The 25365-nt window shown below is 43.7% G+C and overlaps 3 protein-coding genes across 4 annotated transcripts; 1 reads left to right on the forward strand and 2 right to left on the reverse strand.

Moving 5' to 3' along the window:
- Positions 1-60: 60 nt before the first annotated feature.
- Positions 61-13942, reverse strand: p4ha1b (prolyl 4-hydroxylase, alpha polypeptide I b). Of its 2 annotated transcripts, none has more exons than XM_047602515.1 (15): positions 13764-13942; positions 8977-9059; positions 8700-8796; positions 8423-8574; positions 7809-7946; positions 7369-7608; positions 5793-6007; positions 5529-5705; positions 4589-4659; positions 2993-3092; positions 2843-2896; positions 2690-2755; positions 1825-1893; positions 1467-1563; positions 61-1324 (listed from the first exon to the last, which is right to left on the reverse strand). In XM_047602515.1, the coding sequence occupies exons 1-15, from the start codon at positions 13775-13777 to the stop codon at positions 1254-1256; spliced, it is 1644 nt and encodes a 547-aa protein (XP_047458471.1). In that variant the 5' UTR covers positions 13778-13942; the 3' UTR covers positions 61-1253. The 2 variants fall into 2 exon arrangements, with proteins under 2 accessions (XP_047458471.1, XP_047458470.1); XM_047602514.1 differs by lacking the exon at positions 4589-4659 and adding an exon at positions 5308-5378 and having other exon boundaries at positions 13764-13941.
- A 949-nt stretch (positions 13943-14891) lies between these two features.
- Positions 14892-16247, reverse strand: LOC125019078 (probable rhodanese domain-containing dual specificity protein phosphatase). The gene is made up of 2 exons (XM_047603583.1): positions 16062-16247; positions 14892-15544 (listed from the first exon to the last, which is right to left on the reverse strand). Exon 2 carries the CDS (start codon positions 15471-15473, stop codon positions 14892-14894), a length of 582 nt encoding a protein of 193 aa, XP_047459539.1. The 5' UTR covers positions 15474-15544; positions 16062-16247.
- Positions 16248-20770: 4523 nt separating this feature from the next.
- si:ch211-248a14.8 lies at positions 20771-25338 on the forward strand. Its single transcript, XM_047604067.1, has 4 exons — positions 20771-20947; positions 21610-21811; positions 22388-22688; positions 22777-25338. Exons 1-4 carry the CDS (start codon positions 20916-20918, stop codon positions 23187-23189), a joined length of 948 nt encoding a protein of 315 aa, XP_047460023.1. The 5' UTR covers positions 20771-20915; the 3' UTR covers positions 23190-25338.
- Positions 25339-25365: the final 27 nt, after the last annotated feature.

Genomic DNA, 25365 nt, shown 5'->3' on the forward strand with positions numbered 1-25365 from the left:
CTGAATCAAACACACCCACCCGCTGAAAACCCAGCAGCGAAGCAGTTCACTCGCTTCAGATCAATGAAACAAACCTTTATTGTAGAAAAAAAAAAAAGACTTTCAATCTGCACATAAACCACATAAAAATGGAGACATATAAATAAAAATGATTCTTCCTTGGGAACCCCACATGTTCTAACACTGAAAGAATTGGCCAGCACGGACACGCTCACATCCGTGCAACAAACAGCCAATATGGTACGGATCAGTGTGGTGTATTTATTGCCTAAATTTCGTTTTTTCCATCATTCTTCTTCTTCCGCCCAACTCGGGGACATTCAGATTGCATTTCTGAAATCGATATTTCATGCAGATTTGGGAGTGTGTCTGGAAACGTGCCCGTGCATTTGTTCAGGCTCTACATTCTAGTGCAATGCCAAGAGTGAAGAAACAGTATAGCACTGAGACAGAACAACCTATGATATCATACTGCATACACCGAGCATGCAACTTAAATCAGCTCTTATGAAAATTTTTTTTTTTCACATCACCCACAATACCAATACCAACACCACCGGATGCCATTTTATTCCTGCCACACAGCACTATGTTTAGTTTTTAATTCTAAGTTGAAGGAGCAGTAGCAGAAATTGCTCCCACATGCAGACAAAGAAAAAGAGGAAACCAGTGTGAAAGAGTGTGCCAGTTTTTCGGAAAGTCCGAGCAAATTAAACTGCTCGGAAAGTGGAGCGCGTCATTTTACAAAGTACAAAAAATAGTTTACAGCTCGGATTTTGTTTAATCCTTTGCTACGTGTAAAAGAGACGTATTTAATGCAATGAATCAGACAAGTTAAAAATGTAAACTGTCCCTTTAAGGTTCATAGAGAGTGGAGGAAGCTCGTCCTAACAGTCGCTAGTGAAAAATAACCTCACCACAGCGCTCAAGTTCATTCAGAGTGCAAAAAAAAGACACACGGGAGTGACAAATGTTCTTTTAAAACCATCCAACAACCTTTAAAAAAAAAAAAAAAAATGTTATTTGCCACAGCAACGCTAATACTGTCCAGGGGCTCGGCATTAAAAACAATCTCTAGACTCAGAGACTAACAGGTGGAGGGGAGAAAAAAAAATCAGTGTTTGTCATGAGGGAGTGAGCCATTAGGACACATTGTATCATCTGTGATCTGCAGCAGTGTTCTTTGGTCCTGGGTGGTTCACAAGGAAGTGGTGAGAGGAGCGGGGAGGCGAGGAGGAGGCTGTCTTTTTCCATCATTCGGTTTCACTTGTGCCACAGGGTCTCCGCCATTCCTGGCCTCTTTCATGGATCCACTTGTTTGATACTAAAGACATAAGGGAAACAAGTCACTTTAATACTTCTTCGTTTACCATTCCTGTCTCACAAATTCAAGAGAGAGTCTAGCATTTGTTAGATTTACATTTTTTTTATAGAACTATTTTGTGATACAAGATATTCGAACTCACCCCACTTGTTGCCCACCAACACTGGACAAGCAGCATGTCGGGTGCTGTAGTCTCCCTCCCCACTGGCGAACAGATTGTACCAGAACACGGCAGAACCCTGTAGCATCCACACAAACAGGAAACAGAGGTTCGCAATGCTACACGCCTTTTATGAATCTCAGAGAAACAGCATTAGTCCTCTGAGCTACGTCTGATGAAGAGGTAAATAAACACGGTGCGGTGCTGCAACAATTAATTATTGATTCAGCAGCAGTGATATTATTGTATTAGTGATATACAGCCAACTAATGTCTACCTACTAATATCACGGCTACTGAATAAATAAGACGCTAATAAGTGTTGTAGCCTGAAGAGTTACCTTTTGAGGCCACACTGAGGCGCCTACATCTGGGAATACTGTGGCTCCACCTGCTGATACATCGCTCATCTGCAACAAAGAGAGAGAGGGGAATAAGTCCAGCACTGACAAATAAATCTGCCTTCCTAATAAGTAACACTAATTACATGGCTTGTATGTCTTTAGCAGACTGCTTAAAATCCCACCTGCCTCCCCGTAGAAGATTTTTACTACTCATTGCATCAGCGGAGCCAGAGGTCCAAATTAAGTGTTACTTTCTAGACAGGCAAAGCTACCAACAAAACCTATAATCGCTGATGACAGTCAGTCGGTCCTTGATGTATTCACACCGAGCTCTGCTGCTTCATTGTTAAGTGTGAGACACATACGGCTTTTCTGACTACACTGAGTTCACTCAGGACTGTGTGGGCTGAATTCATTTCATTGGACGTCTTTGCTATATTAAAAACCTAATGAGATTCCTTCAGCCGTTTAATTAAATCACAGAAGTAATTATGTCCGAGACCCCACATGATTCATCAGGAACATTTGCTTTCAAATCGGATATAAAAACTATAATGGTGCCGCGAGAATGCATCCTTATGTAGTATAATAAAAGTCCAATAGACGCTTTAAGTAAGGACGACTTCTTTTTTTAAGATTTCTTAAGTGAAAAATGTTACATAATCACTTTATTACAGCTTAAAAAATTACCAGTTTTATAATAAGGGTAGATATTTAAATCCAGGATTCCATGTGTATGTGGCTGCCCCAAAACTACTGTCTACATATAGTTCATTATAAGGTAATCAAGACTATGATGTCCACACAAGATGCAGTTCATTTAAAGTTGGTGTTTAGATGTGTTTAGATAGAGTTTACTCACATAGAAGAGCCACGTTGCTATGCGATTCCCAGTGCCAAGCTCTTTAAACGCATCTGGCTCGTCTTTCTGGACAGAGACAAAAAACACAGAGTTTAACTTCCTGTCCTATCCACACCACTGCGCGTTCACAGAAATAAATGGTAAATACCGTACCCTTCCGAAGTCAAAGTGAGGCTCGTATTGACCTCCGACACCGTAATTTGCCACCTACCGACAAAAAAGATCCAAAGTAAGCATCACAAACACAAGCCTCCAAACAGACACACAGAAACAAAGGCTTCCCGCAGATTTCCAATAACTAACCTGCAGCTCTTCTGCAGTGTCCATCTCCAGCCCTGTGAGATCCTCGATCCTCTGGTTGATCTTATCAATCATTGGGTCGTCATAGCCAGTGAGCCAAGCACTGGAATACAGGGAGGAAAGCAACACAAGTGAGAAAGAAGAGGCTAATGCCACAAAGCAGTTCAGCAAGAAAAAAACATTTGTCCACTAGATGGCAGCAAAGCTTTCATCTGGGAAAAGGCGACTGAGAGAGAGACGTCATGCTGGAAAAAAAAACATGCCACGAAGAGCTCAAAAAGAAAGCTGTGCATTGCAATCACATGAGAGGAAAGGGAAGTAGATGTGTGGAGAAAATTAAAAACAGGAACAGAATAAGATTTAGAATCTCCAATCAGCTCAGGGTACAGGCTTTGGGGATATTTCAACAGAATAGAATAGAAATATTATCACGGTTTTAAATTCCCTGACGACAGCCGCCTTTCATACTCTCACTCTGTCACCAGTCTCAGAGAAGGCCATCGATGAACTCTTGACTGAGCAGTAAAACTTTTTCTGGTGAACAGTGAAAACACAATAAAATTCTACTTCTGTTGACTATGATCGTAAAGTTTAAATAGTTCAAACTAAAAAGCCACAGTATCCACATAACAAAACTGTCCAACCAGTTTATATGAAGCTAAAAGTTATATAAAGCTGCAATTGCATCAGGCAGAATCAATTCCAACCCAAGTTTAGGGGATTTTTTTAAGACATGGCAAAGCTAGTGAGATAACGCCTACCCCCCCGCTGCCCCACGGGAGCGATTCCCTGAATTTCCTCACTTTATGTGAGTCTTTGCAAGAGGCAGAGACGGAGAGAGATGAGTCATCCATACGCACAAACTCCGTAGGATGTTTGTGCGTATGACGAGTTATACTTTTGTGAAGGGACGCTAAATAAAATGTGAGCCAACGCATTCTTTCCTCGAGCGTTGCAGCCGGTTCAAAGTGAGGTCAGACCGCTGCGAGTTCTTCCATCTGCCTCTGGTCCCTCAATCACTGACGTCGACTGAATTTGGGGAAAACATGCTAGCTAGCACGTAGACGCACAGAGACATCAAAGGGGCGCCACACCCGTACGCCCACATCCACACACATACGCATTAATTACCGAGAACGGTTAAACCGAAGAGACCGGTGGACTGTGGAGGGCTGCTGCGCCTGCTATTTTTAGGGCGAGCGATGCATCTATAAAGGCTTAACAGATATTTTTTTTTCTGAGCGGGCTATCCGTGTATCTGAACGTACTGCGCGCATCCAGGCTCTGGCCTCGTCTTAATATCTTTTGCTGATGTGGAAGTTGAAAAAGCACAGCAGAACTGCAGCAGCTTAGAGATGTCGTAACAGAAATGTGATTAAAAAAAAAAACAAATCGCTGATGGGAAGCAAAATGGTGATTAGATGGAGCTCAAGACCTTGAGTGACCATGAAAAGGCTCCTCTTACTGTTAGTGTAGCTCAACCTTTTCATTTATTCCCATCATGTTTCAGCCACTTTGCAGAGGATGAGAGATGAAGTTGGATGAGGAGCTGGGGGAAGGCGCGGAGGCCCCCCCCCCCACCGACCTGTGACCCCTTACCTCTTGGAGACTCTGTATTGAGCTGTGGTAAGTTTCCCAGTTTCGGGGTCATGCACCGTGGCTCGCCTTAACTACAGTAGTTCCCGCACCACGGACAAGGACGCGCAGGTTGGAGAAAAGTCAAAGGGACGCGATACACACAGGTGGACACACGGGTGGGAAAGCGAGAGGAGCACAGAGGGAGAGAAAAGAAAAGCAGATCCGGTCACTAGTCGTCATGTTATTCTGAAGAAGGGTGTTCTGTGAGGCGATGCTAGGATCTAAATGTAGTAGTGAATTAATGTCAATTAGCAGGAAAGAGTAACACATTTTCACCTCCTCTGTTTTCCTGTGTTACCTCAATGTAACAGACTCCTGAGCAGAAACATATTCATGAAAGATCCTCAGGAAACATTCATGTCCCTTTTGTTTTGTTTTTTTTCAAAAAAAAGTATATATAGTAGCTTAAAGAATCTTTTCTCATCTTCCTTCATTTCATTACATTTGTATGAAACCCGTTTGATAAGGAAGCGATGGTGTTTTTTTTTATACAATGCATCAATCTCTGCTGGACCCTGTGCTTCAGCTCAAGAGCCTTTAAGCTTCGGAGAGGAGGACAAATTGAGCTACAGACAGGAGTGCAGAGGGGAAACAGGATGAGTTATCGAGGGGGGAGAGGAGGAGAAAATCCCGCTCCCTCCTCACCGGCTCTGTCTCGGCAGCTCCTTTCTCTCTCTTACCTTTTGCTGATCCTGTAAGGAGCTGTCTCCAGCACTCCTGTGACGGGGTTGGAGATGGTTGCCCTGCGTAGCTGTGAAGCCAGGGACATTATTTACCCACACACAGATGCGCAACGCCTGTGTGTCTCTCTAACTACCAGCATCACAGCTCAGGCCCCACCACCCTTCAGTAACCTCCGATCATAAACGATTGTTTGACACATTTAATCAGAAATACTCACTCGTGGTTTTGCCAGTCGCTTGATTCTCTCAATTTCTGCGTCGGAGATGATGTCGATGTAGCGAACGATGTAAGGGCGGTCCCACTCGTCTTGCTGCTTAACAGGTCCGAGCACGTACATGGGGTTTTTATTGTTGTCATAGTAACGGCAAAAGAGTCGACTTTGCCTGCGGGGCGTCTGGTTGAGAGAAAAGGGTGCAAAGAGTTAAGCCTGAGTTTGTGTGTGAGCAATAGTGTTGTTGCGTATCTTCTTCTCGTTCCTCACCATTCTGATACCCTCCCCACGGCAGAGCATCTCGTACTTCTTCCTCTCCGGGATCAGAGAAAATGTCTTTTTGGACCTCTTCGTCCTCTTTTTAGGCGGTTCCTTTTCCTCCGTCGTCTTCTCTTTTTCAACTTCTTCCTCCTTGGCCTTTTTCAGCTTCTCCAGCTGGAACTCAAAGTACTTCAGGTTGCCCTTGGCGCGCTGGTGCTCTGGGTCTGGAAACGAGAGGCGGACGGAAATAATAGGGGCCGATCACAAATAGTGTTGACTGCTGCAGCGTCGCCTGAAACTATCACAGGGCCCGCAATCAAAATAGCCGAGCTTCCAATGTGGTATAATTATATGCTATTTATTCAGCCTGACCTTTTCCAGTTCTGAGAAACAAGATGTACAAACAGGACGCATTAATTCAGGGGCTATTCGGGAGGAAACGCGGGAGAATGAGGTCACTATCAAGGATACATCAGAAGAAGTGGAAGAATTAAGAAGTAGTCAGTATGATCCGGTTTTGTGAAAACAGATGACTTGGCTCATGAGCCAGTGTGTCGTGTAAAAAGTCTCACTGCTCTGCATCACGATGACCTTTAAGCTTTAAGTATGAACATATCAGAAATATAGAACCAATGTCTGTTATTATTTCAGTATAACATAACTAGGTTTTTATGTTGAATGCTGCTTATGATGAATTGCAGCTAATTTAGTCTGCAAGCTAACGTGCACTCAGTGAACTGTGGATGATTTAGAATGGTATTGTAGTTTACAATCAAGACACAAATGTCACAAAGGTCTATGCAATCATCCATAGCAGGTCTTTTTCTAGATTATTCTACAGATAAAAGCGGTGCTAAACACTGTGAACGGTGCTGTACATGCATCTGAAACTCCCAAATCAACGTTCATTGAGATTTGAATCACACCAAGTGATAAAACCGACGTACTATCTTCAGACTCATCTTTATGGACTCCAGCGTAGATGTTTTGGTCCAGCTACGATAACAGTCTCAGGCGTTAACGTCTGTGCAGTTTAGATATGCCGACCTTTGCCCCACCTTTATTTGGCCACACGCTATTCAGTCATTCAGTTCAAACCTCCTTCTTTACTTTATTCAACTTGCTTCTTAGATATTTAATCACGGTGTGTTCTAAACCAAATATAGTAATCTGACTGTAAGTCTGGAAAAAAATCCTTTTAAATCATGTTTATGTGACGTCTTCTATCCTAAAATATGGCTCTCAGCGTGCTTAAAAGGGGAAAAATAAACAAAATACCTTTTGAGAGTGTTATTAGTTGGGTGTAAAAAAGGCTCTGGCCAGAAAATGGCTTAAAAATGACAAACCAACAATGAATGAGTGGATGCATATAATATATGTTATTGAGAGAATTACATTCAAACTAAAGAACCAAACATTTTTGAAGAAGAACTGGTCAAAATGACCCAGCTATGCGTCAACTGTAAGTCCTGATTTTATATAAATCGCAAAGATAAGGTCCACCCTTCAATAAGAAAGGTTTTTTCCGTTACTTCCAAGCAGTATCTTTATATCTCTATGTGTTATGTGGTGTGCAGGGACTCACCCAGTTCAAGCAGCCTCTTGGTGTAGTCCAGAGCACGCTCTATCTCCCCCTGCTGGTAGATGGCGTAGCTGAGGTAGTCGAGCACAGTGGCCTTGTCTAGTGTGGACTCCTCTCCCTGGTCCAGCTGTTTCAGGGCCTGGGCCATCCACAGCTCTGTGTGGTAGTAATCCACATCAGAGTAGGCAATTTTCCCCAGCTCGTAACAGTCCTCCACTGTCATGGGGCTCTTGTGCTTCACTCCTAATGTGAATACAGGAAGGGAATATTAAGGGAATTGAACACTCTTTATTATAAAGCAAATAACCCAAAAACCAAGAACACTGTTGTGCTATTCACTGAGACTTTAATGGCATTTAGTTTGCTGTTGTTTGTACGTTTCGCAGGCCTCTCAAGATGCGAACTTTGCTTTGGTTTATGTGCACATATTTAGATATCGTTACCGGGTAGATCTCCCGTAGAGATGGTGTTAGCATCCAGCCTGTACGTGTCCTGTAACCGAAGGAGAGCTTTAGCAGCTCCGGTCTGGTCCTCGTCTGTGGGGAAATGCTGTCTCTGGATGGTCAGGTTGGAAATGAATCCTGAGAAAGAGAGACGAGACAGACGAGAGACGAAATATAGCATCAAACAACCACTCGTAACGTTTAATGAGAATATTTGGTGTCACTCTGAGTGTAAGAAATGTATCCGTGTGTAGCCACATGTGGCAAATGTGAACTGGGCGAGCAGTGGTACTTCATACTTGCTACTGAATAAGGCATATTTGAATGTGCAGAGGTCTCGTTTTTATCATTTTTTCATTGCTTTGACAACACACAACCCTCGACTCTAGGGAGAATGTTTCTCTAAAATCAGTTCCATGATCAGTTAATCCTGGAAAACATGAAGGCGACTCTGAACCAGTCAAAGAACAAAAGCTCAGTCCAGAGATGCATACTGATAATAACTTTATGTCATGTGATTTCACATTAAAGACACTTCATATAGCATTTGGGAAACCCCATCCCAAACACAGTGGTCAGCATATTATAGTGTAATATGTCGTGTTTATCCTCACCATCAGTGGTGTCACTGAGCACAAGACTCTCCAGGTTCCCCCACTCTGTGTTGAGCCTCTTCATCAGCTTGAAGGCATTCACAGGGTGTCCCAGGAAGCCTTCGGGGTCCTGTGTGGCTGTGGCTGTCAAAGAGTCCAGCTTATCAGCCCACCTGTCACAAAGATGGCAGCGGTAGGTAGTTATGAAAAACTGATCACAGGGAAGGGCTCAGTGCAGGTGCGCGCTCCTGTGTCTCGTTTCTACGCTCGTGATACGAATTCATGCGCACAAACTGACCTTTTGACCTGCTCTAGTTTGTTCTCCTCCGCTCTGATGTAATCCTTCAGAGACGTGACCAGGTCTTTTTCCGTGTATAACAGATCTGTCATCTGGCCTGAGGGACACAAATCAAAGTCATACATCAGTTAAAACACAGGAACAACCAATACTACTGTGGTTCAATTAGACAGAAAACGGTCGAAATCCTGAAATATCATTACACATTTAGCCTTCGTGTGTGTGCGCTTAAAAAAATAAGTAGTGAGCTCAATTTTACAGCATGTGCACGGATTACCTATGGAGGTGAAGAAGTCGTTGTGGGCTGAGAGCGACTGTAGGCAGCTCAGCATCAATAGACACAAACACGGCAGCTCCATCCTGAAAAGAAAAAAAAAGAGTGACATCAGACAAATTGTTTAATATGAGTTTGAGAATGAGAATCAACAGAAAAGTCAACATGACTGTTAATCTGAGAATGGACTTGTGTTTTGCATGGATACACACTCACACTTTGGTCTCTGATGACCCTGAAAGAGTCTCAGCTCGAGCTGAATACCAGATAACGTCGGACCTCAAACTCACACAGGACACATTGTCTCATTGTCCTAAACTTTCCTTTTCTCACACTGCTAACTTCCTTTACTTCCGACTCCTACTGAAATAAGATGTGACTGTTCGTACCATTTGGACCCAATAATCCACGGACTTAGTGAAAACAGTTCTATTTTTTTCACGTTGCACTTTGTCAATACTGTGATTAGACATCGTACATTATTTTTTGAATGTTTAACCATGTACATTTTATATTCACTCAACATATTTTCTTTTTTAATATTAGATTTCAGCACCTTTTTAATTTACATTTTCTCTTTTGAGTGAAAGACTACGGAGATCAAGATAAAGTTTCCCAACTCGGATGCATTATTAATTATTCATATGACAGTAAATATGCTTTTTGTGATATGAATGAAGTGAAATATTAAGAGACGGTGATAAGAAAGAAAAACATACGTAATCAGATGCACGGGGCAAAAAAGAAAAAAAGATATTTCCGCGTAAAAACTTTGAGAATCCTCTTAATCTTCCTAGAAGTGCAGCTTTCCAGCCACCACATGAAGCCAAATATAGGCCTGTGGTTGATGTCACTGTTTCTGGTTAAGCTCTGGAGCTGGCACAGTCACCAATCCTAGAGGGCTTCTGGTCTGTGACTGTGGCACAGTTCTGAGAGACTAGTGGGAAGCTGAAGTTTAAATAGGAAAAATCTGTGGGTAACACCCACCAGAAACTGACTTGACCAGAAACTGGTGCCACTATTTCCATAATGGCTGGTACTTACCTGTCGTTAAGAGGGGGGGGGCTGAGTGTCTGGGGTACTTATCCTATGAATGGAGCTCTAAGCTATTGTCAGTGGGAGCCTGGAGGCTCAAGGTGTGAATGGTGACCTGACTTCTATCCCCAAGAAGTTTCAACACCATAATAGTGACTTTTCCTATTTAAACCTCAACTAGTCTCTCAGAACTGAGTCCAGTTGCCTTTATTCAACACCTTTTGTATTACCATGACCTGGATGACTGAGAACCTTCACAGAGGAGGAAGGAAAGTGAGAATGTGGCTTTTTAAAAAAATGACCCTGCATTCAGAGACCTGTGTCGGATCTACTCTGAGGATTAATCACTTAATCTAACATCACTGAGGTACCCTGCTAACAAGCTATGTGAAAACCTACTCCAACCGGAAAATTGCTGGCTGCCGTTACTGCACACTGTGATTGCACGGAAGCAGAGTTGGAAGAAACTTGTGGAAAGCAACGACTCAAAACGAATCAAAATACCTCCTTGTTGAACAATACCAGCCCAAAGCTCATGGGTGTCCTTTAGCCGAGTGCCTACAACCTTAATAAGTGTTCTAACGTATTACAAAATGTAAATACACTCACTTAGATACACTACTGAAAAGAAAGGCATTGTAATTTAACAGTCCTGCATTAAACGCCTCCTTGTTATGTCCAATTCATGTTGAAACAGTGTAAGAGATGCAGTAAATTAACCGGAGGATCATTTTGGAGGATGTTATTTGTGATGCTGTTAAACTGCATTGAATCGAACACAAAGGTCTTTTTGTTGTTAAGCCAAGTCCATTCACTAAAATGTGGTCATCAAAATAATAGAAACACATCTAACAACACAATACAATTCAACGGTGTTACAAACCACAGTCTGCAACACGCTACATCAACAGCTCTCTCCGTTTCATTTCAAACAAATCCTTAATACCTCAACCTTCACAGAGCTAAGATTCAGGGCAGGAATGTTGTATTAGATGCTTTTTCTTTCACTGAGTGAACAGGCAATGAAGATGAGCTGAGCACAAGTCCTTTCTTGCTTATTGACAAATGAATCTTATTGGAGCCAGAAACGCATTGACTGGGAAAACCAAAGAAAAGACACAAACAAAAGTTCATCATGTTTACTAGAGGAATAAACTTAGCGTCTCATGCTCAGGAGAACCGCACTGATATTGTGGGGAAAGGAAAACGCTCTGGGATACATTTCAAGCTTTCTGCTTCGTATTAATAGCAGAATCTAATAGTGCTGCTTTGTCTCTCGGCCACAGCGCTTGTGTAAGATGTCAATGGGACTTTTCCTGATTGAATTAAGCTTCTAACAATACGGCGTCATGCACATACAGAAATGCCCGCTCACAACGTGTAGGTGGATGTGCTCTGAATCTGCTCCAGATGCTACAAACGCCTGCGTGCACATCCTGGCAAAGTAAAGGTCAGGAATGAAACCTGCTTATGTGCAGTTTGCTTTCAGTGAAAGCAGACAACAGGCTCGGGCAGGTTTTGGCTTTGCCACAAGGGCAAGTCTTCAGCGAAAATAAAAGAATGAGTGCATTTGGGATTTCAATTTAGGTCAGCGGCAGCAGCAGCGGAGGTGAGGACGGGACGTTTTCCCCTATTCCTCACATTCAGTTAAAAGAAACTAAAGCTACAAAAAATACTTAAAAAAAAGAAATCTATTTGAGTGACACAAGACAAGACGTGGTTTACCATTACAGCAAACGTTTCCAGAGTCTGTGGTGCCACTTAGTCCAAAATACAATAAATATGGCTCTTCCACTTTCCAGGATAAAAAGCCGAATCACTGTAATCATGGCAATGACACAACGACAGCTGCAGCGTCTCTCCTGTAATAATGTTGTAGTGGGGCGATGTCGAGATTAAAGCTGCGCGTTCAGACAATATACGTCTGATCCACGTGTCACGCCACACACGAGCCTGAGTGGCAGCGAGAGTTTTCGTCCGCGTACGTGATCGCACACGACACGTGAAAAACTATTTAACCTTCGACCTGCCAGACACTTGTTGAGACGCTTCATTTAAACAAGTTACAGAAAGCCACTTTAAACATTTCCCTCCGAGTTATAATAAAAACCTCTCTGAACTTTGTTCGGACGTGTCTATTAGGTCACAACATCTTGTTAAGTGTTTGAAAATAGGATATGTGACAGGAGTCGCATCACCGAGACGCACAGACCCTAAGAAACTCCCGCAATATGTGTCAAATCCCATCATCTGGTGAAGGAATTTACTCCAGTATCGCTCTCCCTCAGCGTGCCTCGGCACTTCAACCATTCCCTACATTTCCTAGAAAACTTTCAGTGGTTGTTTTTTTAATGTTAACGCTGAAACCATTTGCAGATGAAAATACCGGAATAATTACAGATTTCCAGAGCAATAAATGAGCCCCTGCACGCTGAATATGTGTCATAGTTTACAATGCAACATTTATTTTTGTTTTGTTTTTTTAACGTTCATGCTCAGCTGCGTCAGTTTTGATTTTTCTTTTTGGGGGATCACTTAAGGTAAATGTCATCTCTTATTGTTCGAACTGAAAGTGAACACCGTTTTGCTTCCGATGTACGGAGCAGATTGGGATAAATTACATTTTTACAGACGAGGCAATTCAAGGACACTTTAATAGTGAATTAAAACTGCGCAGGGATGACTGGGCTGCCAGTGGGTTCAATACATCAGTAAATAAGAATGCATAAAAAACTCATAAAATACAAACTTCCCAGGACCCCACAATACTCTACAGCAACCCCAAAAAAATACAGATCCCTCAGGGCGCAATAAACTCTCTATTATCACATTAAGCAGCTTGCATGTGTTACACTGTTGTAGTTACTGTCCTTTTGAACGTACGTAAAAGCTGTCCCTGCTAATAAGCATGGTATTTATGCAGAAATCCCCCGTCCATCCCAAGTGTCTGCTCCAGAATTTTCTCGGAGCGAGGCTATGGAGTCAGACAGTACAGTATGTGGACGGAAGAGGACTACTGCCACGTCTTCGCCCCTCCCCGTTGGAGAAAACTCATGCGAGGACTGCGCACTGTCCAATGGAGGCGGATTTTACCTGCAACAACCCTTCAATAAACCCTGCGAGCCGAGACACGGGCAGCAGAGAGAGTCGACCGTCGCGAAGGCTGCTGGTGTTGACTGTTTACCACAAAGCATTGTGACTAGAGTGGGACTTATCTAAATATTAGATTTAAACCCCAAATGCATGTAGCTCTAACGTTGTATGTTACTCCTGTGTGGTAAATGAAAGAAAATAAGTGAATTTCTAATTACAAACTAAACATACAGATGCTAAATTAGTTAATACGGTGCAAGTGAAGGCAGCACCATCCATCCACGCTGCGTTGCATTGCATATATTATAAAAGCTGTTTTTTTAGGGATACTCTACGGCTGGCTTCATTCTATATTTACACTTTTGACCCAGACTAAATAAATGACGCCAATTTGACCAACTTTCCACAACCGCAGCCCGGCCTATTAAGCTATTTGCAGCCACCGAGAACCGTCGCAAACGGTTAAAAGTTTTGTCCAAGTTGAGCTCTCTGTTAGCTCGGAGCTAGCTAAACGCAGGAGTAGTACTTTCTAATAACGGTCACTGGCGTAAACAGCAAGAAATAAGAAGCGACCAAAAGAGAGTGAGAAGCCGCGATAGCGACCTGAATTTGACCACGCGTGATTTTTCTTATCTGGTTGGAGTCGGGGAGGCTGTGTTTACCTAATCCCGAGCATCCTGCAGCAGGAATGTGTCCGTAGTGGTCCCCGTGAACCTCGGTGACGGTGAGAAGATGAATCCGGTGCTCCGTCCTGGTCCTATCTGTTGGCCATCTGGTGGTTGGGGCTGGATTTATAAAAAAGAAAAGTCTGAAGGCTTACGTGCAGACTCTCACATGCATACAGACAGAAACTTTGGGGGCTGTCTTCCCTAAAAAAAAAAAAAAAAAATGCTTGGAGGGGTGGCGTCTACAGCTGCCCTGACCCGAACATGGATGAGTAGTTCTGGGGGAGTTTAATGCAGAAATTGACTTCAATCTGCCACGTGTTGAAAATGCACCGCTTTTTTTGTGTTTTCTTCTCTCTTTTTTTTAATCCAGGTTGTTCATACATTTTTTTTTTTTAATCCCATGTTTTAACTCATGTTTTAACTTAGACAAGGCAGGCCTATTATAGCCTCATCCTGTTCGATTCTGTGTAGATTTGCAATGTTTGATTCGCCCCGGAGAAAACTATTTGACACCATCTCCCACACACATTCCAGAAAATTCCTTCCTTCCAACTAGAAAGTGTGACTGGAGGGAGGGAGTTCCTGCTGCTGCTGCTGCTGCTGCTGAGCACCAACAGGGTGGAGTTAAGTGTGTGTGAAGAAGTGCAGTGTGTCTTAGCTGGCATGACCTATAAACACTGCAAGATATGCCTGTGGTAAACACTGCAAACCTTCAATAACTCTGCCGTCTTTGATTCCATCGTGCAACAGGCTTGAAGAAGAGGAGACCTTTCTAGTGTAAAGTGAAATAAATACACTTTATTAACGTACAGTTTCTATCAGCTATCACCAAGCAGGGTGTCATAACAGGATTATATTGTACCATAATTAAACATCTGTATGTTAATGAGGCATAGCAAGAAACACTGATGGCGAAGCAAGATTAATGTGTGTGCGTGGAGGGAGGGACGGGGGGTTCTTCTATCTAGTTCTTGAGAGTCTTCATTGCAAATCTTGTTAATTCATTCACAGCTCATTTTCTCGACTGTGAACTGCAGAACACTTTCTCTTAATGTGAAGTGTAGAAAATAATAATATTAAAAAAAAAAAAAACATCAAGTGTTTCTGTTTCTCCTCCAGCCATCATCGGCGGATGTCGTCCAGGGAGGTGAGTCTGCTCCCGAACAGCTGCTCCTCGTAGGTGAGCAGCTGGCGCAGGAAGTTCACGTTGGGCGCCGTGCACGCCCTCCTCTCCTTCAGCCAGCGCAGGGCGTGGAGCAGCGACCAGCGGCGGTGCTCCATGAGGAAGGCCAGCGTCAGCGCGGAGCTGCGGCTTCTGCCCATGCTGCAGTGGACCAGGACGCGGCCGGCGGGCTCGGCCTTCAGCGCCGCGCTGATGAACCTGGACGCCAGCGGCAGGGCCTCCACCAGGTCCTGCTGGGCGTCGTCGCTGAGGCGCAGCCTCAGGTAGCGCAGCGTGCTGGGGAAAGCGTCCGGGGAGTTGGCGGTGGCGTTGACCACGTGCGTGATGTGGAGGTTCTTGATGATGCGGTAGTCGGAGGCCTGGGAGGCTGAGCCCTGGTAGAGAGCTCCCTCCAGGATCTCAGAGGGGTAGATGGTGAGGGTGTGCCGCTCAGGTTCAAGCAGGACCATGCGTGGGGTGCAGAGGAAAGAGTAGAGGGAGTGGAAGGATGAGAAACCTCCAAGCAGGATGACAGGGTCCATTCCCAAAGCACTGAGCTGGAAAAAGCAGCGCTGGAGGTCGGGGGAGTCTGCCCTGGCCTTTACACTGCCCACTGAAGTGTGCACAGAAAGACGAGGAGACAATCAAAGCAGTGGAACACACACCACAAAGAGAAATCAGTACAGCTGACTTCATTAAGCAGTTTGCTAGTGACTTGGTGCTGCTGACTTTTTGACACTAAGCAGATATAATATTCATCGTGTTCATTAGAGCGGTGGCACAAAATAAAACGGATACCGATGGGAATGCAATTAGTTTCATATGTATTAATTCACAAACAACAATACTGGACAAAATGAATGTCTGTTCTGATGATTAAAAGTTAACCACCAAATCTATTCCGAGTCGTCTCTCCAAGGGGGGGGCGTGAATATCTGAATAAAATTTCACGGAAATCGCCCTAAGACTGAGTAAAACCTTGAGACCGTGAATGGCTGTTGAAATTCTAACAAGCATTGGGACATTTCCGCCTGCGCTGCCAACAACTAACCCAGCTGTGACTTATTTCTCAAATGGGCGTCCCTGTGGGTGCACGCGTGTGTCCGAGAGGCTGAGTGTGGGCTGCTGACCTGGGCTGCATCCCTCCTCCGCGTACAGCAGTATTATAGAATACTTCTGCAGCTCGATGCAGCTGATCAGACATCCCAGCTCAGGGTGGATCACCGTCACAGCGGCCCGCGCTGTCACCACGTGACTGTCCTTGTACCTAGAAACACACAAATATTCATAATATGATTCATTGCGATTGACTAGGAGTTCCCCGGTTACAGATTTTATTATCATAATTTTTTAAAGCTGTATTTGTCTGCTCAGACAGGTGTCAACAGGGCACCTTTTGAGGGACTATTTTCTTAAGTGGATTAACACATATTTGACCTCCTATCTTTAAAACATTTGTTGAGATAAATGTGTTGAACATCATTTGTTGTCTGCATCTGAAGAGCACCGGTTTATCCGTGCAGCACCCACCTCTCTGCGCTGCGGCAGTCCAGGATGAGCATGTAGTAGGGGTCGTACAAGGCGGGCTGGCCTTCCTCAGCGTTCAGCAGGTTGTACACCTGCTGCGGGGTGATATAGCCTCGCTCCACCCGGGCCGTTTCTGGAAGGGCAGGAACCAGAGCCTCCTCCGGCTCGCACACTGCTTGCAGGCAGAAGTAAATACTGAGAGTACGGCGCGTCCGCGTGCACAGAGGTGGGTGAGCGATAGTGTTAGAAGTAAAAAATGCACCACTTACCTTTGTTCGAGGCAGGTATGATGGAGGAATGGTCACTATCTGTGCTATTGACCTCTCTGTCAGAGATGCTGCTCACGGTTTGGAACGTGTTGGCAGGCTCCCTGGAGGCCCGTCTACAGCTGTTATTCACTCTGACATGAGCAAAGAGGCACACACAGAGCTTTGCTAAACGTAGTAACAACGCAACAGTGCAAGAGACTAAACTGGAAGAGAAAAGATGCAGAAATATTTACCTGGACAGTACAATGCCCATCTCGTTTAAGTCATTTGGCAGATGCATCAGCTGTTCCCAGCAGCCCTTCATCAGAACAACATGCTACGCACGTAAAAAAAAAATTAAAAAAGTGTTGAAGAATCCTCTCTCAAAAAGCCAGACAAGATGTAATAAGGTATAAAAAAAAAAAAAAAAAAAAAAACAATTTGGTAAATAACCCACTAAGCATTTGTTGGTGCTGTGATTCTCGCTCAGCCCTGCTTCTGCCTTGCACTTAATTTAGCTGGTGGTCTTGGAAACGCAGTAATGGTTAAGTGCCCTAAAGGGCCACACAGTAGCTGGCTGTGACAGGTGACGGAAGAGAGACCTAGAAAGTCCCACTTCACCCAAATTAACTTCTGAAACTTATACTGTGTACCATCAGTTTTTCCAGGACAAGACTTTACGCTGCTCTGAAGGCCATGCAGAAATTAGGTCAGTGTATAGATTAGATAGAAGAGAGATGGAATGAGGGAGGATACCATCACTATTTACTTAGAAATTAAACTGATTTTAATGCCTGTATTGATGGTTAACAAAGAGGAAAAAAAAGGGAAACTGTTTTGTTTTTTAAGCCATTTAAGCACTCAGACAGAGTAGACTAAAGGGATAATACAGCACAAAAAAACACAGAACAAGCTTATGTTAGCAGAGAATGATGTGAAGGGATTGCACAAGACATATCCAACCAGCAGCTCTGAGAAACATAATAACAAAGCTATGAATAATGTTCAAATCCTAATTCCTGTGTGCACGGTGACCACAGTCAGAAGCATCCTGCAGCAGATTTAAACCACATCTTAGTTTCCCCATTGAAATGTTTAAGTTTCGGGTCTTACTGTGTGTATCTACGGGCCCCTCGGTTGCCACTCTCGGCCATGTCATTGCCTCTCCTCCACCTTCTGTTCACTCTCCCTCAGCCTCAGCCTTTCCCATCCATCACACCCTCCCCCTCCTCTGAATCCACTGCCCCCTACAACTGTGCGGTTTACGGTTTTGCTTTCACCTCTTCAGTCTTCAGGCCGGCGAGGTTTCCATGTACCGTATATGGCCATATGTTAGCTAAACAACAACTTAAACACTTAAAGCCAGTGCAGCTGTTCTAGTAGTGTATTACACTGCCCTTTATTTATGCCGTGACCCAGCCGACACGATGCGTACATATGTCCAACTTCTCTTGAAATAATTCGATCTAAATGTCCCCATTGTGTTTCATCTTGTAGTATCATAAGTGGTACGCAGTGGCACAGACTTATTCCTGAGAGCAGTAAGGTTACTAGCGGCGCAGATCACTGATTAGTGTGTGTAGAAATGCCCCACTTTATTATTCCAAGTGGTAAATTATAGTGTTATACCACCAAAAAAAATAAATAAATAATAATAATAATAAAAAATAAGTATGGACACTTCAAGAAGGTGAGAGGGGAAATAAGTAACATTGACCACTGAGCTGGAAATTATTCGTTAGAAAATAAGAAATCAAAACACTGCGTGTTTAATCCAGCATCTCCAGATTGTCACGGTTCCGTGTCTATCTTTTATTTCGTGTGCATGTTTTGTGTTTCCTGTTTTATTTTGTCAAGTGTCTTGGTTTCCTGTCTGTAGTGAGCCTTTTTTTTCCCTTGATTACTCATTGATTTCTCCTGGTTTGATTGCCCTTATTAGCCTCACCTCTGTCTTGTCATCCCTAATCCCTCGTGTGCATATATAGCCCCGCTTTGCCTTTGTTCTCTTTCGCGTCATTGTTGTTACTTCCCTGTGTTGTTTCCCATGAATTCCTTCCTCGCCCTTGTTCCTGCGCTTTTTGTCCTGTTTTTTTTTTTTTTGGTTATTTTGGATTAACCTGCCCTCTGCAGAACTTTTTTGTTCTCGCTAGTTTTCATTAAAATTAAAATCTTTTGTCCTGCATTCGGGTCCTCACCGCTACACTCGTCCCGACACAGATGAGCTCATATGATAAGAGAACACGCAGTGTAGATCTGTTTTATGCTCCTTATCAACTGAAGGTCACATCGTTCACTCCTTTCAGCCATCTGCCTTGCTCCCAGACACAGGCCCTGAACAAATGACATTAATATAGGAGGCCGAAGGGAGACCTACACAATATTAGGAAGGTGGTCATAATGATACGCCTGGTTAGTGAAAGCCTTGACCAGAAGGCCCCAGCCAGACGGGCTGCATTATGATGATGTCATCTCTTTAAAACATTATATAAGACTACGTGTATTATTTATCAGAAAGTTTTATTCAGTTACTGCCCACCTCTTGTTTAATTGTCTTATCAATTACCTCTTTGTTTTTCTTTCAACCTGTGTCCCGATAGTGAGAAATGAAGAACAGAGCATGTCTGCCACCTGTCGTGGCCGGAAGGGAAATTATTGCCAACACCCTCTGCACACTGTGAACAGACAGTGAAGTATGTGCACACTGCGTAACGCTCATATCTGTGTAAACACAACTATGTGTTTCGGAGTCAACTTAAATGACACCCATGGGAGAAAAAAAAAAAGCCCTCTGCAGCATGCTGTCTTGTTGCTACATGAGCGACAGACTCTGCAGGGTCCATCCTCTCAGTTTGAGGAGTCTGTTTGGTTAAACGGGCAGTCATGTGGGATCCATGTGGGGGGGGTGGGTGGGTGGGTCGGGAACGTAAAGCTGGGAAAGGACTGTCAGGAATGTCACAAACAGGTGTCGAAGCTTAAGAAAACAGAGAGTGATTTACTCTCCTTTTAGCAAAAAAAAAAAAAATAATAATGTAGATCAGCAAATCCTGTTACCATTTGTAGATGGATAATAAAAAAGCAATTTCCTCTGATAACGCTGGAGGAGGAACGCACACATCAGGTGACATGGTGTGAGCAGAACCACCTACAGCAAAAACGTGACAAAGACCAACTCCATCCATATCTGTATCTGGGGATTCGCAGTATCTGGGGGAAAGAACACTGACGCCCTGTACAGGAAGCGCCAGAGTCGCCTCTATTTTCTGAGGCGGCCGAGGTCTTTTAAACGTCTGCAGGACTGTGCCCAGAATGCTGTACGAGTCTGTGGTGGCCAGCGCCACCTCCTATGCTGCTGCGTGCTGGGGCGGCAGGATGAGGGTGGAGTGACGTTGTGGGAGTGAAGCCGGACCCTCTGACGGGGGCGTCAGACAGGAGAACGCTTCACAGAGTGAATGTCATCCTGGGCAATGAGTTGAACCCACCCCATGACGTGCTGGTCAGACACAGGAGTTCTTTCTGCACCAGACTGATCACAACACGATGCACCACAGAGCCACAGGAAGCCAATCCCGCCTGCCTCTGAGTGTGTATAAGCTATATTCATAACCATATTTATACTGATATTGTGCAATAAATCATCACTTTATTTTCATATACTTCTACGTATTCCCTTATATGGAACTGGACTCTGGACTTATCATGTGCTATAATTTCTGTGCAACTGTGCAATAACCTGTATTCCATGTTATTATAAAGCAACAACTCAGAACACAGGTTCACTTATGCTTGTACATATTGTCATAAATATTTCTTGTATTTTTTTTTACATTGATTTGTGTTTTCTTGCTATAAATATTCTTATTGCCTACATTGCTCTATGTTCTTAACACTGGTACACTTTGAGCAGGAGCAGCTGCAACAAAAAGTCATTTTCCCCTGCGATCAATAAAGCATTTCAGATTTTGATATGCTCCTCCGGTTATGGTGAATCAAGGTCACAGGACCAAATCAGGACCAAAGTCCAGGCTGAAAGAGAGACAAAACTCACAAGGGGAATGCCGTCCACACAGAGAGCAGGTGAGCAAAAAAGCAGAGTGGCCGGGGGCGGTTAACACGGTGGACTTTTAGCATTAGTCAAAATGTGTGAATGTTGGCCACAGACGGAACGAACGGCACTGACGGCCACCCGGAGGGAGTGACTGGAGCTTGAAGATGAAACATGACTTTGGGAGTGATTATAAATGGTAAGTGCTATTATTTATTTTTTTCCTGTTATATCTGAAAAGAGGCACATTTTTATACATTTTGTTATAGCTGTATTTCAAAAACATCAGAACAAAAACTAAACAGCCTTTCTACTTATTATATATTTCCTCCCTTGTCTATCTTTTTTTTTTTTTTTTTAAAAAAAGGATATAAATTTCAACAGGGAGCTTCAATTTTCAGCTATCATTTTGGCACTTTGTGTTGAGTTTATTCAGCAGGCAGATTGACCTATACACTTTAAGGCTTGTTTTACAGATTTATTCATCACTAAAGCATATTTAAAAACACTGGTAGTGAGCATGAAGTTTTATCACTGAGTAAAAAACCTATGTAAATAAGAACAACCAAATAAGGACAGAGAAAAGGACGAGATGGGCTCACATCAGTCATGCAAATGAAGACCCAAATAAAACACACTATTGAATGAATTGTTTTGTGAGGAATCCTAACGACAGGCATCTTTACTCTAGCAAATTCTGCACGGAATGATAGCATGTCCGAGAAAGGTACCGCTCCAGGCTTTTGAGGTATCGTCCTCAGTTAAATGAGTAACCAGTAATTTTATTTTCATAGATGAACTTTTATTGTGTACATAACAACTATCATCGCATGATTCACGTCCGTCACTCCCTGTGTGCAGGCCAGAGAGCTGGAGGACGGGAAGATGTCCCTTAGCTGCGAAGAGTCTGTTGTCAAGTCAGACTCTGAAGCCCCTGTTTCCCATCCTCTTCCTCCTCCTCGTGGTGGTTTACGGCCTGGCTGACAGGCTCAGAAACTTTGTGGTGGGCATCTTCATCCCTCAGTATCACTACCCGTATGCTGTGGCTCTGTGCTTCGCCCAGGTTGGTGCCTGCAGTCTCGACAAATTGCATCACAAATCATGTGAATGGAGTGATACGGGTCACACGCGGTGACTGTGCCCGCTGCTTAGTTTACACAGGGCGCTGTGTCAGCGTTGTGTTTGCTCAAGCTGCAGCAACATGTGTGCATAATTGACATCTCTGCAAGCATATAAGCAAATTCACACAAAGGCTTAAAAAAGGTAGCACTAACACCGACGGCAGTTTAAAATTGATTGTTCCGTCGGGCTGCGGTCAATCATTTGTTCAGACCGCTTTCTCCTGTGTAGCTACTGGCTTGTGTGGCAGTTTGAAGGACAAAACAGAGGCAGAGTTAGTGAAGAAGGGTTTGAAAGTCAATAAGCTCATGAGATGTTTAACCAAATGGTTAGCTGACCACATCAATGGCCCTGTCCAAAGGTTGAAACTCCGTCCTCTGTGCGTTATCAAAATACAGTGCACATTGGTGTGGTTATGGAAAGTTATTGTGAGTGAGATATTAAAATATTAACCACAAAAAAAAAAAAACATGTACACAACGCACAGAGTGTATGCTGTAACGTAATCCTTTCTCTGCAGGTCCTGGTCTCTCTTCTATTCTTAAATCTCCTCCATCTCCTGGGCCTGGTGCCTCTGAAACATTACTCCAGGTCCCTGGGTGAGAGGCTGCTGCTGCCTGCTATCTGTAACAGCGTTCAGGCTGTGCTGGCCATGTGGGTCAAAGCCAGCGGCTCGTATGCCAGCGTCTTCCTCCTCATCCTGCCCGTGTTGGCCCCGATGACTGTGGGCTTTAGTTTCGCCCTGAAGGTGGAAACACGACCGTCCGTGCACATCTCCGTTCTGCTTTGCATCCTGAGCGGGACGTCAGTCGTCATCACAGGTAAAAAAAAAAAAAAAAGAAAAAGACAAAAGGACAGGTGTCATTTGCCCTCAGATCAGCCTTTTATCCTCTTCTTCTCTCTCCACAGCATTCAACGGTCTCTCGGGCATTGAGCCTCTTGAGTGCATGTACGCGCCCCTGGCTTTAATCCTCCACGGCCTCGCTTTGACTTTGCTGGCTAAAGTGTCCAAGGCTGCGCGCTGCCACCCATCCGATGCTCAAACCTCCGTTTTTGACATCTACTACACGGAGATGGTCAACCAGAGTTGGGTGCTGGGCCTCCTGTGGCTGCTGCACCCAGACACCCCCTGGCAGGTGATCGCTCAGGGTAGCTGGCACAGCCTGCTCTTCCACGGATACCTGCTGGCTATCCTCCTGCTGGGGATGGTGCTGAACTTCCTGGTGGATATGTCAGCTCTGTGTGTCTCCCCGCTTTCTGCTGCGCTGCTCCACTCGGCAAAGCAGCTGGTGCAGCCATTTATTCTTCTGTGGCTCCACTGAGCGCTTTGTTACCATCGCAAAGCAACAAGAAGAGACACACACTGTTACGACACGTCTGTAGAGGCTCCCGGTCGCCCACGTCACGCTGAGACAAGGTCGACTGGACCTTTGAACCCCTCCTCACACCCTGGGACTAGAGCCTTGAACGGCTCATGTGCCATAGATGTTCCCGTATCACCCCAACTCCCCCTCCAGCCATTTAAGCTGAAGAAGATACGTGGAAGAAAAATCTTCAGGAAAACACCGGTTGCCCTTCTTTCACATTTTTAAAAACACATGACACAAAATATGAAGAATTAGTGAATGGGATACAGATAGCAAATGTTGATGTTTTCTTTCCTTTGCACTTTTTATTTTCTTTCCCTTTCTTTCCTTGCATCTCCTCTGCTTTCTGTTCCACAGTTTTTTGTTTTATTTGCCAATTTGTCATTTCCCTGCTCTTTTCTGCACAGTTCTTTTCATTTCCCTTTCTTTTTTCTCTTTCATTTCCACTCTTTTCCTCAGTTGCTTTGAAAATTTTGAAAAGAAACATGTGTGGGAAAGACAAAGCCTCTGAAGGCTGTACTCTAAACATTAACATGGGTAATATTTTTTTTATCCATGGCAATTGTGGCTAATTTTTAACAGTATTGACTGATAATGAAAGCCCGAGGTGTACGCCATTGCACAGCCTCTTTTAAAAAAAACCTGGATCCCTTCGTCCTGACTAATTTCAGGACAATTTCCAAACTCCTTTTTATTTCCAAGGTTTTAGAGAAACTTAACCAACTTGAAGATTTTTTGAATCGGGCCAGTGTTGGCGTACTGTTTCAGTCTGGTTTTAAGCAGCACTGAATCTGCTTTTTGAAAAGTTTTTAACGATATTCTTTTAAACCACAACTCTGGCAGTTGTCCCTCTTTTATTCTTTTAGACCTAGCAGCGTTGTTTGACATAATGGATCACAAAATCCTCCCATCACGCCTCAAGCACTGCGTAGGCATTGAAGGCCCTGTGTTAGACTGGTTTAAATCTTGCCTCACAGATAGATCTGTGCAGTCGGGACAGTTTTCCTCCTCAGTTGCCCCTGTGACCTGCGGGGTCCCCCAGGGGTCACTTCTGGGCCCTCTACTATTCTCACGTTATATGAGGTCCTTGCCGGCTCCCTTGGCCCACTAGCACCTTACATAGGATCCCAGGCAATCTTGGTGTGATTATTAATGGGGCGCTTAAATTGGACGAGCAGGTAAGCTCAGTGGTCAAGGCTAGCTTTTTTTTCAGCTTCGCCTTCTACCCAAAGTTAAATCCTACCTAAAAAGGACGGATCTAGAAAAAGTTATCCTTCCTTTATTACATCGCACTTAGATTACAGCAACTCCTTGTACGTCGGCATCGGCCAATCAGAGCTCAACCATCTCCAGCTTGTCCAGACTGCAGCAACACATAACAGTAGTGCTTCCCTCTCTTCATTGGCTCCTGGTTAGGTACACGATTGATTTTAAGATTCTTTTATTTGTTTTTAAATGTCTGAATGGGCTGGCCCCAAAATACCTTTCTGTCCTTTTTGGACGTGCATCGTCCCTCCAGAAAACAAGAGAGGATCGAGCTTTTACAGTGGCGGCTGCCTGCTGCTGTCTGGACTGTGACTAGCTTTCCCACTTTCAAAGCATGCCTCAAGACCCACCTTTTTACTCTAGACTTTGGCTGAGAGTCACCTGTTTTGATATTTTATTTGTATTTATTGTACTGTTTTTATTGTCTTACTTTTATTGTTTGTAATTATCATTGATCATTGATATTTTATTCTGTTACGCACTTTGGTTAGCCTTGACTTTTTAAATGTGCTATATATATATAAAAGTGACACGTGACAATGAAACATTACCTTGTTCCTGGAATTCTGACAGCATTTTCCACGTAAAAAGGCAAGTTTACACAGGACACACGCTATTAAACCCATCACATTTTATGGTTACTTCACTGTGTTAAAAATATGATAACACACTTAATGATTTTTTTTTTTTTAGTTAGGGAGTTACCCTTGGATGAATCAATGTGCTCACACATCAGATGAGAAGGGGTCAGGAGGAGTTTTATTTATTGTCCTATTTAAGTTATTATTCTCATTATGAAGCCGTCTTAAAATGTGTAACAATAAAAGGTAACATTTCACCACCACTTTCTGCGTGTGCTCTGTAA

Source organism: Mugil cephalus, chromosome 13 (assembly GCF_022458985.1).
Source record: "Mugil cephalus isolate CIBA_MC_2020 chromosome 13, CIBA_Mcephalus_1.1, whole genome shotgun sequence".
NCBI lineage: Eukaryota > Metazoa > Chordata > Actinopteri > Mugiliformes > Mugilidae > Mugil > Mugil cephalus.